The sequence below is a fragment of the Phaethon aethereus genome, assembly GCF_964289735.1.
Source record: "Phaethon aethereus genome assembly, chromosome: 8".
In the NCBI taxonomy this organism is placed as follows: Eukaryota; Metazoa; Chordata; class Aves; order Phaethontiformes; family Phaethontidae; genus Phaethon; species Phaethon aethereus.
This window is the reverse complement of record NC_138584.1, coordinates 14,694,045-14,707,924: the sequence shown is the minus strand read 5'-3', so window position 1 is coordinate 14,707,924 and position 13,880 is coordinate 14,694,045. Positions and strand designations below refer to the sequence as shown.

The 13,880-nt window shown below is 38.9% G+C and overlaps 1 protein-coding gene across 1 annotated transcript in view; it reads left to right on the top strand.

Moving 5' to 3' along the window:
• PALMD (palmdelphin) overlaps positions 1-13,880 on the top strand; it is a gene marked incomplete at both ends in the record, with an annotated part of 54,750 nt that overhangs the window by 19,584 nt on the left and 21,286 nt on the right. The window contains 2 exons of the mRNA XM_082002990.1: positions 8,101-8,146; positions 13,543-13,623. Coding sequence (XP_081859116.1) covers positions 8,101-8,146; positions 13,543-13,623 — 127 coding nt within the window. The remainder of the gene's footprint in view (positions 1-8,100; positions 8,147-13,542; positions 13,624-13,880) is intronic.

Below are 13,880 nucleotides of genomic sequence, written 5' to 3'. Positions count from 1 at the left end.
GAGAGAGAGAAGCAGGATGCCTCTTCTCAGCACCACACGGCCACTACTTCAGCTCAGGCTTCTCACGTCATTTCACTCTAAGTGAACACCAAGCAAACAGTAGAATATCACTCACAGGATCCACTTCAGATTCCGGTGAAAAGAAGGAAGATAATATTGCCTTTCTGGTAAGAAAGTGTAGCTATGAAACAGGTCTGAAACCCTGACAATCAAAACAAATCTTACAAGAAAAATAAAGGAAACCATACTAGACAAAGTTTTTTTGCTCCTAGTTAATAATCACCACTCTAAGGTAAGGGGCTAAGTAAACATACAGTGCTATGAGGAGCAGAAGTGAAATATTTGTATCTGTTGAAAAACATAAGCTGGTGACATACTCCCTCAGGCATCCGGATGACTATTCGGCTTCAGCTGCCTGGGCTGCACCGCGCGGCGTTCCGAGCCCCCGTGTTATTCAGATGACCTACCCGGCACGGCAAATGAGCCAGGGACAGCTGAAGTTAACAGTTTGAGTGACTGACAAGTTGAGAGTTTTTTTCAGCCACTGCTTCCAAACAACAAACTCCTCAGCAAAATAATAGGCCTTCTCCACTGTGGAAAAATAGGTCTGTAACTGCAACAAGTGTTATCTGCCACAAATATTCTTATCAGTTCTGCTAACAATAAAGTTTTGCATAATCTTATCGTGTATTTTTTTCCTTTAATACTTGGAAAGGCTTACGCAAAACAAATTGTATGTGGGATATTTTTTGCCCACCCACAGTGCAGGATACTGAGTATCTGGAAGCACAGGAAGGATTGCCAGGGTCTGAAGTCATCGTGTTTCCACAGCAGTTTCAAATTTCAGATAAATAGCTGAGCATACATGCTTATTATACACGTCAGTATAAGGTCTCTCGTGGTCCCTGGACCACTGCGTAAGCCTGGGGCCTGCAAGGTGGCCGAGTTCATCTTAGCAACTCACCGCTGCCAGAAGAGTCACATTTCCTCCATCTTCTCTCGCCAGAATCCCATTCCTTCTTACTCCCTAACACTACTGCTCCTCTCGTCTCCCATTGAGCCTCTTCAGCTCACTGCCACAGCGGACACTCATGGATTTGGGGGTTTAGGTTTGGCTTTCGTTGGGTTTTTTTAATTACTTTCCTGATAGATTAGCAAATTCAATTGGTTCACAGAGCAGTCAGAGGAAGGAAAGTGGCTGGAAAATGTGGCTGGAAGAGTGGGTGGAGAAAGCAGTAATTTCTCTTCGCTCTGCTGAGAGATATCAGATAAGGTTCATCCCATCTCGCAGAACACCTGAGCTTCAGTGCTCAGGGTAGACCTTGCTACCGGCACAGGCTAGTTAGGCAGCCTCCCAGGGGAGCAGGGCAAGTGCTCTGCCCATGCCTCAGGAGATGGGAATTAACTGATGTAACCCACAGAGTTTCTATTCCTCAGCCTGCAAACAAGAGGTTGGTCATTAGGGGAACTTGCTGAATGGCTTCACCACCTCCAGTCTTGTCCCTGCCTCTCTGCAGCTCCAGCTGCAGAGAAAGGTTTTCTCCTAAGAAATTCCTACTTCAGCTCTGTCTTCTAGATCAAATCATCTATGCTTTCAAGGCTTCCACCAGCAGCAGTTGTACTTGGAAAAACCACACTTGGCACTAAAGGTTCACAAAAATATGTCTGCAAGGCCCTAATTTTGCTCTGCAATCCTACTGAGGCCTATTAGACCCAAACACAACTATTGTTCTCTTTGTGTTCTCCAAGAGCATGGGAAACCAAGAGTCAGGAGACCAGATCATGCAGTTTACCTTACTATGGACAGCACAGTACCCATGTGGGTTTTGTTACTTTCCGCAGGATTTGGCCCCGGTTATGGGGTATTTGGTTTCTCTTAATGAAAACACAACCAAACTACATAACAACTAAAGCTGGTTCTCAGAGCCCTGCTAAAAATTCCCCACACAGTTGGCTGGGTAGGATTTAAAACTCTTCACTATTCTTAGAAGTGTGTATCTGCAGCAGTTGGAAAATGCTGGGTTGCAAGCAATGAATTCCACAACACGTTTACGGCTCTAATCCTGAGTATTTCAGACTCTTTGTGGTTTTATTTATTTTGGTTTACATTAAAAAACAAACACACACACACAATCCTATCACTTATCTAGGGCCCTGAACACATTCAGTTAAGAATCTCACATTTAATATCACCACAGTAATTACACTTAAACTATTCACTGAAGTGTGATTTTTAAATGAGACAACAGGGTTTGTTAAAACTGCTTTGGAAAGCCTCCCACATTGAGTTTCATAAAACATTTCCAAAATACATGAGGCCAAGAATTGACAAGTGTCTGGAAACATGAAAAAGGCTACAAAAAACATGTTTAACTGATTAAAAAATAATCAATAGACTGTGTCAAAATTCACTGTGTAATTTTAAAAAATAGGGGCAAGATGATCTGTATTTAGCACAATAGCATTTATAGCGAGGCTCCACTGTACATATAACACCCCCACCCCCACCATGGAAGAGGCAGCAGAGCCCGTGTTGCGTTCTTAAATTTCTCTATAATATTGAAAGATATCTGACAAGCAGATTTATAATTAATCAATGTTTTAAAAAGAACTGAAGGCAACAACCAACAGCCGTTTCTTTAGTTTGATTTTTAAGACTTAATAATTCATAGTTATGAATAGCAACAGGAAGGGAGTTGTACCAACAGAAACATAATAGTTCAAGGCTTTTCCCCCCCCGAGATTCAGGCTGTGTGTCTACCAAAATAAGTAAAGAAGGTAGAATTTATCTTCATAAAACTGTATAAAACTGAAATACTCACATATTGGTTTGCTTCAGTGAGAGGACCCAAGAAATTCATTATGTTAAAAGAGCTGCCTAGTAGGAAATTACTTCTCCAAAGTTGGCCTTCACAGCAAAATTTTAATCCTTCCTAAGAGCTGGCAGAGGTTTTGTTATGGGCCTTCTCTAAGATCCTAAAAATGTACAGGTTTTTTTATAATTTCTAATATTGTGTAATTTGATGGAGGGCATGAGACATTTTTTGGGTTGATTTGTTTTGGTTCACACACCCCCCCGCCCCGCCCCAATTTATCGCATTACTTTATGCATACTGGCTAATATAATCCGGACTCTGACTAAAGTATAAAAGAAAACATCTTAAATTTTATTCACCTAATAAGGATCAGGCAATCCCACATGCTAAAACAGATCATTAGACTAAAGATTTAGTGACCAACAGAAACTGAGAGGCTAGAAAGCTATAGACGTATGAGCCACAGAAGGCAAACAAGCAATGCGAAAGTCTCCCACAGACATGCTAGTCAGGTCTAGTCTGGTAGTTATACGTACCCCCAGATGCAATATTTAACATGTACAAGTACCCATAAAGATACCCAACATCTCTACTAATTGCTAATAATAATTATATTTTTAAAAAAAAAAATATTTGCATAGATACACATATTCATGTATATAAAATTATATTCTGGGAATAGTTTTTAACTTCACCTCTCTAGGTTACCCTCATTTTAAAGCTTTTTTCCCCTGTTACTAACACACGCATTTTTCATGAAATACCTTCCAGTTTAGCTTGGAATTCATGACTTGATGGAGACATGAAAATATGTTATTTATACTGTGAAAGAAATCAGGTTAAAGTAAAACAAATTTAACGTGATAGGTGCTGCCTCTGGCTAGTATTCTTTCTCAGGACTTCAAGCCTTTTATTTACTGAGGGCTAAGTTTTCCATCACTGAGAAGTGCAACTGTCTTAAGCTCTTTAGCCAAAAAAATAGTACCATGATGAACCCCAGAAGAGTTCTTTAGCAGAATGTATCCTAGGCAAAAGCTGTTTGCAGCTTATTGTGCAACATTAATGCATGTTGACTGGAACAGCTGGAAGTACTTCGCAGACTAATGGTGGAAACTGCCTTCAAAACCAACCTTTGAGTGAGACAAACGAACTTATTTCTTTTGGGAAATAACATACAGCTAAAGAGAAAGTCTCTCTAAAAAAGAAGTTTTGGGAGCAACTGCCTAAAGGCTTTAGTTGTCTATTTGCACGCATTTCATCTGGAATAAACAAAAGCTTTTAGATCTTTAAAATTTCCATTTTTTGTTGGCATATTTTTCACCTTTAAAATGCAAAATCTTGGTTCTAGCTGGAGAAGAGACCATTTCTCAGTCAGCTGAGGCATCCCAGACACCAGACCTTTGGGTCAATCGACAGGATGCTGCAGACAGGCATTTTCAGTGAGGGACCTTCAGTAAAATTTACCTCCCCTCCATTCCTCTGCTGTCAAAGATTCAAGGCTACATGCAGACAGATACATAGTGGCTCACTGTAAAAATATAAAATTCACTTTGATACCAAGTCCAAAATGCCCTTTTCCTGTTTCAAACTCAGCTACAGAAGACAGCTCATCACAACGTGAAACAATCAGACTAGTTAAGATGCACGAAATGGAGATTAATGGATTCAGTAACCACTCTTTCCAGAAAGTATAAGCTATGCTTTCAACTGATAACAATCTGATCAACTCCATTCACTTCAAACTCACTTTTTCAAAAAGTGAAAACTTCTTGCTCCTTAGCTTTAATGAGATGTTTCTTCTTAGACGCAATTGTTTGCTACTACAATAATCTATAACTCACTGTACGTGTATTACCTTAGGTTAATGATTTGTTTCTAAAGAAATCCCAGTGCGATAAGCAAGAGTAGAACTGAGGATGGTTTTGTTTGTAGAGTATGGAAAGGGACAGCTGCTACAGTTCTGAAGTGACAGTATTTCTCCATGCCCCTACTCAGACTTCACTCCAGAAACAGACAATGGAACTTGCATTTTGCAGCCTTCCAGCACTCAAAGGGGGCTTGAAAGAAAGATGGGGACAGACTTTTTAGCAGGGCCTGTTGCGACAGGACAAGGGGCAATGGTTTTAAACTAAAATAAGGTAGATTTAGACTAGATATAAGGAAGAACTTTTTCACAATGAGGGTGGTGAAACACTGGCACAGGTTGCCCAGAGAGGTGGTAGATGCCCCAGCCCTGGAAACATTCCGGGTCAGGCTGGACGGGGTTCTGAGCAATCTGATCTCATTGGGGATGTCCCGGCTCACTGCAGGGGGGTGGGACTAGATGGCCTTTAAAGGTCTCTTCCAACCCAAAGATTCTATGATGTCCAGCTGTAAAAGTGCTTCAGTGGTCCTACTTACAGATTTTGGTTCAGGATATTGCATTCTTCTAAATTCCCACCCATTTTTCTTTAAGACATCATAATGCAACTGTTTCACCTTGTACTTCAGATTCTTATTATTACTCCTACATTAGGTACCCAGTACAAAAAAGAAATTAGCAAAGGAAGAAGTGGAGCCAAAAAAACCCAACCTGCATGACTCATCATGTGATACAACAAACACCTTCAGCATAACTCAGAGAATCTGTTCTACGAAAAGAAAAATGTACAATTACCAGTTACAGAAACACAGGCTAACACATTATTCTTCCAAAATTTTTCTTTTTTTTTTTTCTTTTTTTGGGGGCGGGGAGCTTAAACTTGCAGAATAGGTAAGTAGTTTCCTCTGGCTCTGTTTCTGGAAGGCAAGTTCTGAAAACTTTGTTCCAAGAATCCTGTGGGCTGAAAACACAGCTGTTCAGATTCACTGATCTAACCTACAGCACCGTGGATACTGCTTTTGGTGAAGCAGGCTTAAGCGGCAGACAAAATGACAGCTGGTCCATTTCTTCTCTCGCACATAAATCCCATTTAGAATAGGATTAAGATAACTGGAAAACAACCTATTGACTGAACAACAAATCCTGCCTAGCAAGGGAATATATGTGGTTTAAACAATTTAAAATCTTTACAGTGGACTTTAAAAGCTTTCTCAATAATGGTCTTAAAAAGGGAAGCAACTTTTTAGAAACCATCTCCAAGTTACTTCAAAATCTGGGGGTTTAGATTAGGGAAAGACATGTTAAATAATTTTCTGGTCTGTAAATATATAACATCCACAAGCATTTAAGTATTTTTGAGGCATAAAGTTAAGATAATATTTTAGATGAACAAAATTCAAAGCAATGCAACTCCACTGATTTTAATTTGAATCAATTTTGAAATACTCATCTAATTTCTCCACCCATTGAGAATGGAATCTCATTTATATCAGGATACAGATTCTGGCCCCAAAAGGACTTCTTTACTTCTGATGTAATCGTTTGCTGCTTGAAATATTTTTTAAACATTTTGAAGTCCACATACGCACTTAAATTTTAAGATGAACTTCGTAGAAGACAAAGATGAAGATGAAGTAAGTTTTGGGGGGTTTTTTTCAGAATATAATAAGGCAGGCTATACTTACTTATGAAAGATTAAACAGAAAGACTGTCTTTCTATTGGCTTTTGCAGCAAGAATATATTTAATTCAGTGGGGTGGTTGAACTTATTCTCAAATCCATAAACTGAACGCATTTAAATTCCCATGTAATCTGGCTCTTGATATACCTCAGTACACTTGCCTTTGAACTTCACATTTGCTTTTATGTGGTAATTTTTTTAATTTCAGGTGCTGACCAGATGAGGCATATATTAATTTTTTTTTTTTTTTTAATCTTCACTGAAGAATAAAACATGGGGTCTTTGCAAGTTTGAACAAAACCTCAGGGTGGATCACAGTATAAACAAGACATTAACGCATCCTTAATCCCGGGGCAGGGGCATAGTCTGCTTGTCTATATGGATGAGTGATGATATACCAGAAATGGGGAAACTGAAATTAAATATTGATTCATATTGAATTATGAGGACGTAACTTCATCATCAAATGTTCAAATCTGTAACATCTTAGAATTTGCTAATAATGAGCCTGATTTCCCACCAAGATTCAGGTCACTGTACTGACGTGAAGTAAAACCCCTCACCAAATCCTGCTGAGTTTAGTCACCTCAATGAATTAACAGGAAAAAAACCCAAACATGCTGACTGACTCTCCTGTTGGTGTCCTTAAAAGTCTTAAGTTACGTGATACTGAAGGTAGCAAAGGGATTCCAGATTCACATTACATCTTTATGCTGTTTGAATTCGGCTTTATCTTGCTTAGAATTTTTTTCCACAACTGGATTTTACTAGAGGCAGTTCCGCTTGTTTTGCAAGTTTTCTAGATTGATTTTGGAAGGCTGACTCCCACTCATGTAATTGGAAAGGTCAAAGTGTACACCACCCCTTAAGGAGCATAATGCTTTTTTCAGCAGAAGTCCACAGCAAAAAACCCTTGGAGTCAGCTGAATGGGAAGCCAGTGTGAGAAATCCACTGGCATTTTAGACTCATCTTGGTAACACTGAAATGATGATCCTGAAATCCTTACTTAGACAAAGCTTCCCCTGAGTCCTAGATAGCTGACCAGTAATTGCACAGATTAGTACTTGCATTCAGTGACAGACCCGATTGCTTAAAGTTTATTTTACTTTGGGTTAGTGGTTCTAAAACATTCTTCCAGCTATGAATAGAGCTTCTCTAGAAGTTTCATCTAGGAAACTAAATTAATACTGCCATCTCAGAAAAACCCATGCCATACGCAGTGCTAACATTGTAACAGGATAAAACACACAGGTGAAATAAGTTTCATAAGAAATTGGAATACTTGGTAAGTTTAAAATGTCTATTTATCACCAGAAGCACACACAAGGGGAAGAAAGAAAAACAGGAACATAATAAAAGTTTACTTCTACCACAGTCTTGGCAGATTTGTTTTGGGCGTTTAACAGTTAAAGAAGCAATGGCACACTAACTGAGCACATTAAAACAAAGAGTTGGCAGCTTCTGAAGGAAAAGGGCTTGTGCTCCACTGTTCCAACTTGTCAGTCAGCTCATGCCAGCACTCTCCACGTCTGCCTCTTCTACACACCCTCATTACATGTGTCTGTCTGGGCTGACCTGCTCATCTGTTCAGGGACTCTCCTGACAAGTCAAAAATTCTGCCTTCTCTCTGCTCTGGAATTGGATCAAATCACCTCAGCTTTTTTCGTAGCCCCACCAGGAGGCTTTTTGCTTATGGTCTCACTCTCTTTTCCTTCACTACTTGTCTGTTTTTGATTTCTAGAATGGAGGAAGCTGAACTGCTGAAAGAAAGATTCCAGGCCATAACAGTAAGTGCTTATAGTTATAATTCGCTATTTAAAAACAAAACAAAACAAAAAAGGGCTTAGAAATAGTATTGCGTTAATGAACTACTGTGTGTTTTCCGAAGAATTATTTATTCCAGGATGAAAAAACTTATGCCTGCTTGAAATTGTTGCTTCTTTTTATATGCCATTGCTTTAAGTTGCCTGTACTGACTTTATTATGGGTTGCACTTTCAAATTGAATTTAAAACAGTGAAAGTATGTGTGTAAATCACTACTGGACAGTCTAAAATACATATTACTATCATCAGCTGAATGTTTGCCTGAAGGACAGCAGGTCAAAAGGCAGCTAGAGAATTCCAGAACAAATAAATTTTCCCATTTCACAAGAAAACTGAGTTATGAAAGATTTTTGGTTTTGCATCGTGGAATTAAAAACAATTTCTGAATTATTGATAATCTATCATAAATATGGCTGAAAAGTAAAAAGGGACAAGCCTGAATTAAGCAAATTCCTACCTGTCAATTTTCAGAGGTGGGGGGGAAAGATGAAGTTTTTGTTGAAGATTTTAGAAAACATTTTAAGTTTCTCTTCTAAAGGGAAATCTGATTATTCAAAAGATTTATTGTGTTTTAAGGGAACTACAGAGTTATTTTTTTAAAGGAATCTAACCTGATGTAACAAAAATGGCTGAATCAAAATTCTCCTCTGACTTGATCTCCACTGAAACATATTCAGTTACAGAAGAACTAAACTGAAACAACATTTGGCCCTTTGGGATGAAAGGAAAACTGCAGAAGGATCACTCACTGTCACAGGCAATCTTTAAAAACAAATAATGGGAACAAAGGTATTTTTCACACTCTTAGCATGATAGATTAGTTGTGAAACAAACACTATTGCCTGAATAAATAGTGGGCAGTTACAAAATACCTTATTGGAACCAAAATAAATGTGAGAAGGCGTAACTGGAAGTCTACAGGAGTTGAATAGGTTCATTTTTCATTTGGTTGGGTTTTAATTATGACACTTGATAAAAGGCAACAGGCCCATAAAAGCCTATGATAAAAGTATAAACAGGCCTGCTAAATGCATATTTACTTGAGACCTGACTCAAGCCCAAAATAAGGTAGTTTGAAATGGCTTAGAGTATTTTTGTTCGTTTAACTGTAATGGTGTTTGAACCAGACTCATAACCTGGACTTTGTCTCCAGCGTATGGGCTCAAAAGATAAGAGACGTCCCGGCCTTGCAGTGTTTTCTATTTCCTGGTACCCGGCAGGAGGCACGGGGCAGCACACTTGCCTGAGTGGGACACCTCGGAACATACTAGGGATGCATCTTTGCCTCTAGACGAATAATGGAGAAGTAGTTTTTTTTTTAAGGAACTCTGACAGCTTCTGTGTCTGGCATTACGGGAAATAAGAAATCATATTTGGGTTCTGGCCATGACTTCATTTATTACACTTGCTGCATAAAGGAACTATTTGCTCTCCACTTCCATCAGCTGAGAGCATTTAATTGAAACACTCAGTGTATTTGTTATAATGCACTGCAGAAATGAAGGAGCCTAAATAAGGTGAAGTTATCAGGTTTAAGAATCTGCAATACGAGTTTCTAAGAAAAAAAAAACACGTTACAACTCAAATTGGGAGTTACTCGGTGGCTCTGGGAAGGTTTGTCCCAAGCAACGTAACCAGGAGTTTCAAGTGTTACCTACAAGATAAATGTTGGAAAGGATCTCACAGAGGATAGCAAGGGGCACGCAGGTACTCAGAGCAGTAAACAACTGCACTTGCACTAAAACCTGCCTGGTTTCTGTTGCTAAATGTCTGGCTCCTTTACAGCATCTGGCTCTCACAGAACCACTAAGGGGTTTTCAAATGATTTTTCATATCTTCTCCATGTAGCAAAGCAAAAAGGAAACCCCTATTAGTAGTATTAGTATCATTATTATTATTATTTTAAGATTTTGATGCTCCCCTGGCTCAGAAAAGGAACCATTTTTTTCTGTTATATACCTTCCGCTGGCTGCTGGTGTATATAGAACATAACAACTAAAAAATAAAATGCATCAATTTTGTTACAGAGACCATCATATCTTAAAATACAAAAGTTTTAACATGTTTGCCACAGCAAACGCTGAGACAAAATAGCCAAAGAGGAACCTTAGGCTTAATCCTTTCTCATCAAATCCTCCATTCTATGGGGAAAACAAAAATGATAGATTTGAATGACTAAAGATTTGAATCATGACATTCCTGCAGTCTCATGCCATCAGACTAAACTGTCCATACCTCCATCTAAGACTGTGCTCAAATAACCAAGCATTACCTCTGGAAAAATCTTACAAAACCAAAAATACATCAGCTAAAACATTAGCTGTTCCACTGGCCTCGACAGTACATAGCATCTGCCATGAAACCAAGCAGACCAACACTGGCATGACTGTGAAACAGTGACAGAAACTAGTGGACTTGGCACACAAGACACCTAACAAGACAATGCCCTGTAGATGCATTTCCCTTCCTTTCAGATAGATTCAATTTAGAACATGAATCTTTTCTGTGCTCAGAAGTCAGGAAAGATTCCTACGTGTTTCAGTGGGAGTGAAAATTAGGACCAAGGCGCAAGTCTCACCTTGCACCAGTGCACAACAGAGGAAGGGATGAAGGTGCTCTTTCATAAGAAGCAAATCTTGCCCACATTAACAAGAGCATAGTAAGAGAGGATTAGAGAAATTCTGCCATCAACCTGATTATCTACAGAGGCAGAGTATGAAGTTTAGTAGAAGCAGGGATCTCTTAGCTATCTAAGTAAATAAACATTTATTCCATTACATGTGTAGTTAAAGCTTTGTACAGCAAGACATGATTTGCAGACAAAGCGTAGCAGAACACAGCATAGGAAGTGTCCTAACAGGTTTTAAAAATTATTCTGGCAACACAAGGTTCAAAAAGGCTCCTCATACATCTTCCTTGAATTTAGCTTCTGGCATTAGACTTTCAGCTTTCTTTGACTAGATATATAAAAGACAATCTATTTCAACCTATTTAATTTGGATAATTGTATAATGCACATTTATTACCAAGCAGTGAAATTAAAACATGCTAGAACACCGAAGGATACAAGTAGAAAACAAAAAGAAAAAATATGGGATGCAAAAGGAACATAGACCTCTAACAAGAGACACAGGCAAAAGTTCCATTACTGAATAAGTTCCTTATTACACAATTAACTTAAAATGCAGTTATTTGTGCCTTTACACTCTTTACACACTTTACAGATTTCTTTCTGCACAGTATTTTTGCATACCACTTCTCATTTCAGACTGCCCAAACTCTTAGTACACATCTCCACTAGTATAAAAAGAATATTTAACTTGACTTGAATGTTTTTTAACGGTATAAACCAAGTAAAAGTTCATTCTCTGGATAAGAATCTTATCCAGACCTTTAGTAAAGAGAAAAAGCTGTTTCCTCAAGAATTATAACAATCTGTAAACACAAGCTCTTGTCACACTTTGCTCATCTAATGATAGGTTATTTAAAGGCCATTTATACAATGACCATGAGTATTTCCTAATTAAGGAAAGGTGTGAAGGTCAGAGACCAGATGCTATGTCTCCAAAATCAGGCTGAGTAATATCCAGCACAGCAGCTCTTGGATAAAGTCTTTAAAAAGGGACAGAAAAATTACATATTGTAGTGATCCTAAATCAGTAGCTTTGCTGACTGTATTGGCAGAACTCAAAACCACTACAGAGATGAAGGTAGCATGTATCTTGAGGCAAGAGCCCTATCTGCTCTGTGGATTGAAGAGGCAGACTAAGACCATCGAGGCAAAACTGTGCAGAGGCACAAGCAGAAAAGTACAGATTGGGTTTACAGATGGCTATTGCACATTACAGACTGCAAGAGAGATCACTGACACTCGTTCATCTACTAAAGCCCAGCATAGCATCAGTTGGGCTTGGCCAGCCTGTAGTCCTGCCCTCGATCTCCACAAGGCTAGGTGGTTTCTTCTGCTTCCTATCCTTCAACAAAGTGTCCCTGTCGCCTGTGGCCCCACTGCTCATTTCCAGGAACAGTGAAGCGATTCGGCCAAGCACATTACAGCTCTTCCTGTTTCCAAATCCCGGATCCAAGGGAAACTGGAGAACAACTCCCAGCCTTATACCCAGCACTTCTTTCTTACTGAGTTTCTACACTCCTTACACACAGCTGGTTCCTCAGGTGAGCTGAAAGGGCAAGTCTCTTCCTATGTTTGTGAAGAACTTAGCTCCTTCCTAAACCATGCTTGTGTGAAAAGAGACTGTTAAAAAAAAAAACAAACTATCAGTAATCTGTTCTAATTGAAAGGAAAGGGGGATTAGCCTCCAGGCAGGAAACATGTCTGCACAGGACAACAGATGATTTAATTTACTTCCCTAAAACATACCAAGAAACAAGTGCAAAAGTTGCCATGTCCAATAACAGGATTTTATAGCATTAGAGCTGACCGAGAGAATAGCCTATTAATACAGCTTGTAAAAGTTAGCTTCTTCTGGCATGATTTCTTTCCCACCGGCCACTGAGGACACAAAGTTCTAAATCAGTGTTTGGCCTCATATAGAGGAGCCACAAGGATACTCCACGTGACAGCAGCTATCCAAAGACACAAGAGGCTCACGTGTTGCCAGTGTTCAGAGACTATTCATCCATTTCCTTTTTTCTATAATCTGCAGCTAAAAGAACGAAGGTGGCACTATGATAGATCAGTACTGCTTGAGGTTTTTCCATCTAAAGTTCGGCAGCCGTGAAAGCAGCCTTTGCACATATATGAGGCATACTACGTTTCTCTGTATTCGTCTTTATGATTATTTGACTAATGAAATAAATTTATGTGTCTTTATGTATTCCTGTTTATTTCAGCTATTAGCCACAAGATACATAAGCTCAGTCCTGGATTCAACAACAGCCCATTTCATTTAGTGACGTAGCCTAGCTGCACATCACTGCAGTCCACACTGCAGAGTTTAGACCATGCAGACTCTTTCCTCTCCTAAATGATGTGCCAGCTGCCTTAGGAATTTTGGTCAGGACCCATTTCTAACATTGTTTTGCATATATGATTGTGTTCAAATGTTATTTCTTCCTGTTTTCTTCCCCTACCCTCCCCAACAGTAAATTATTTGTAATTTGGATGGTCCCTGCTTTGTGGTCATTAACATGTTTAAATGTACTTCAGAGACAGAGTAATTGAAACCATACCTGCATAGGACACATGAGCTACTAAGTTATGTACTACTTGAGCGCCATATAAGCTTTAAAATAAGGCTGTATTTGCATGGATTGATTTCACCCTACTGAACAACACTTAAACAATTTTTTTAGCAGCAAGTAATTTCTCCAAAGTTTTATTGTTCTCTTAATTTATAGGACAAAAGAAAACTGCAAGAAGAAATCACACAGAAACGTCTGAAAGTGGAAGAGGAAAAAATGAAACACCAACATTTAAAGGTAAGTAAAGTGTTGGATTTATGTAACTAAAGATAGCCTCAAGTTGTTCAGCATGAATAAAGGTTTTGGATTTTGGAATGCAAATCTTCACGCAGTTAAGACGTGCTTTTACTGTCAAATTTCCACAGTTTTTTGGAGTCTTGCCAGGACTCGATTTGACTGTAATAAGCATCAACCTTTGAAAAAAAATTACACTCAGGAGCTAATGTTATTTGATCACTTTCATGGCATAAAATGAGATCATAACCAGGAATAAC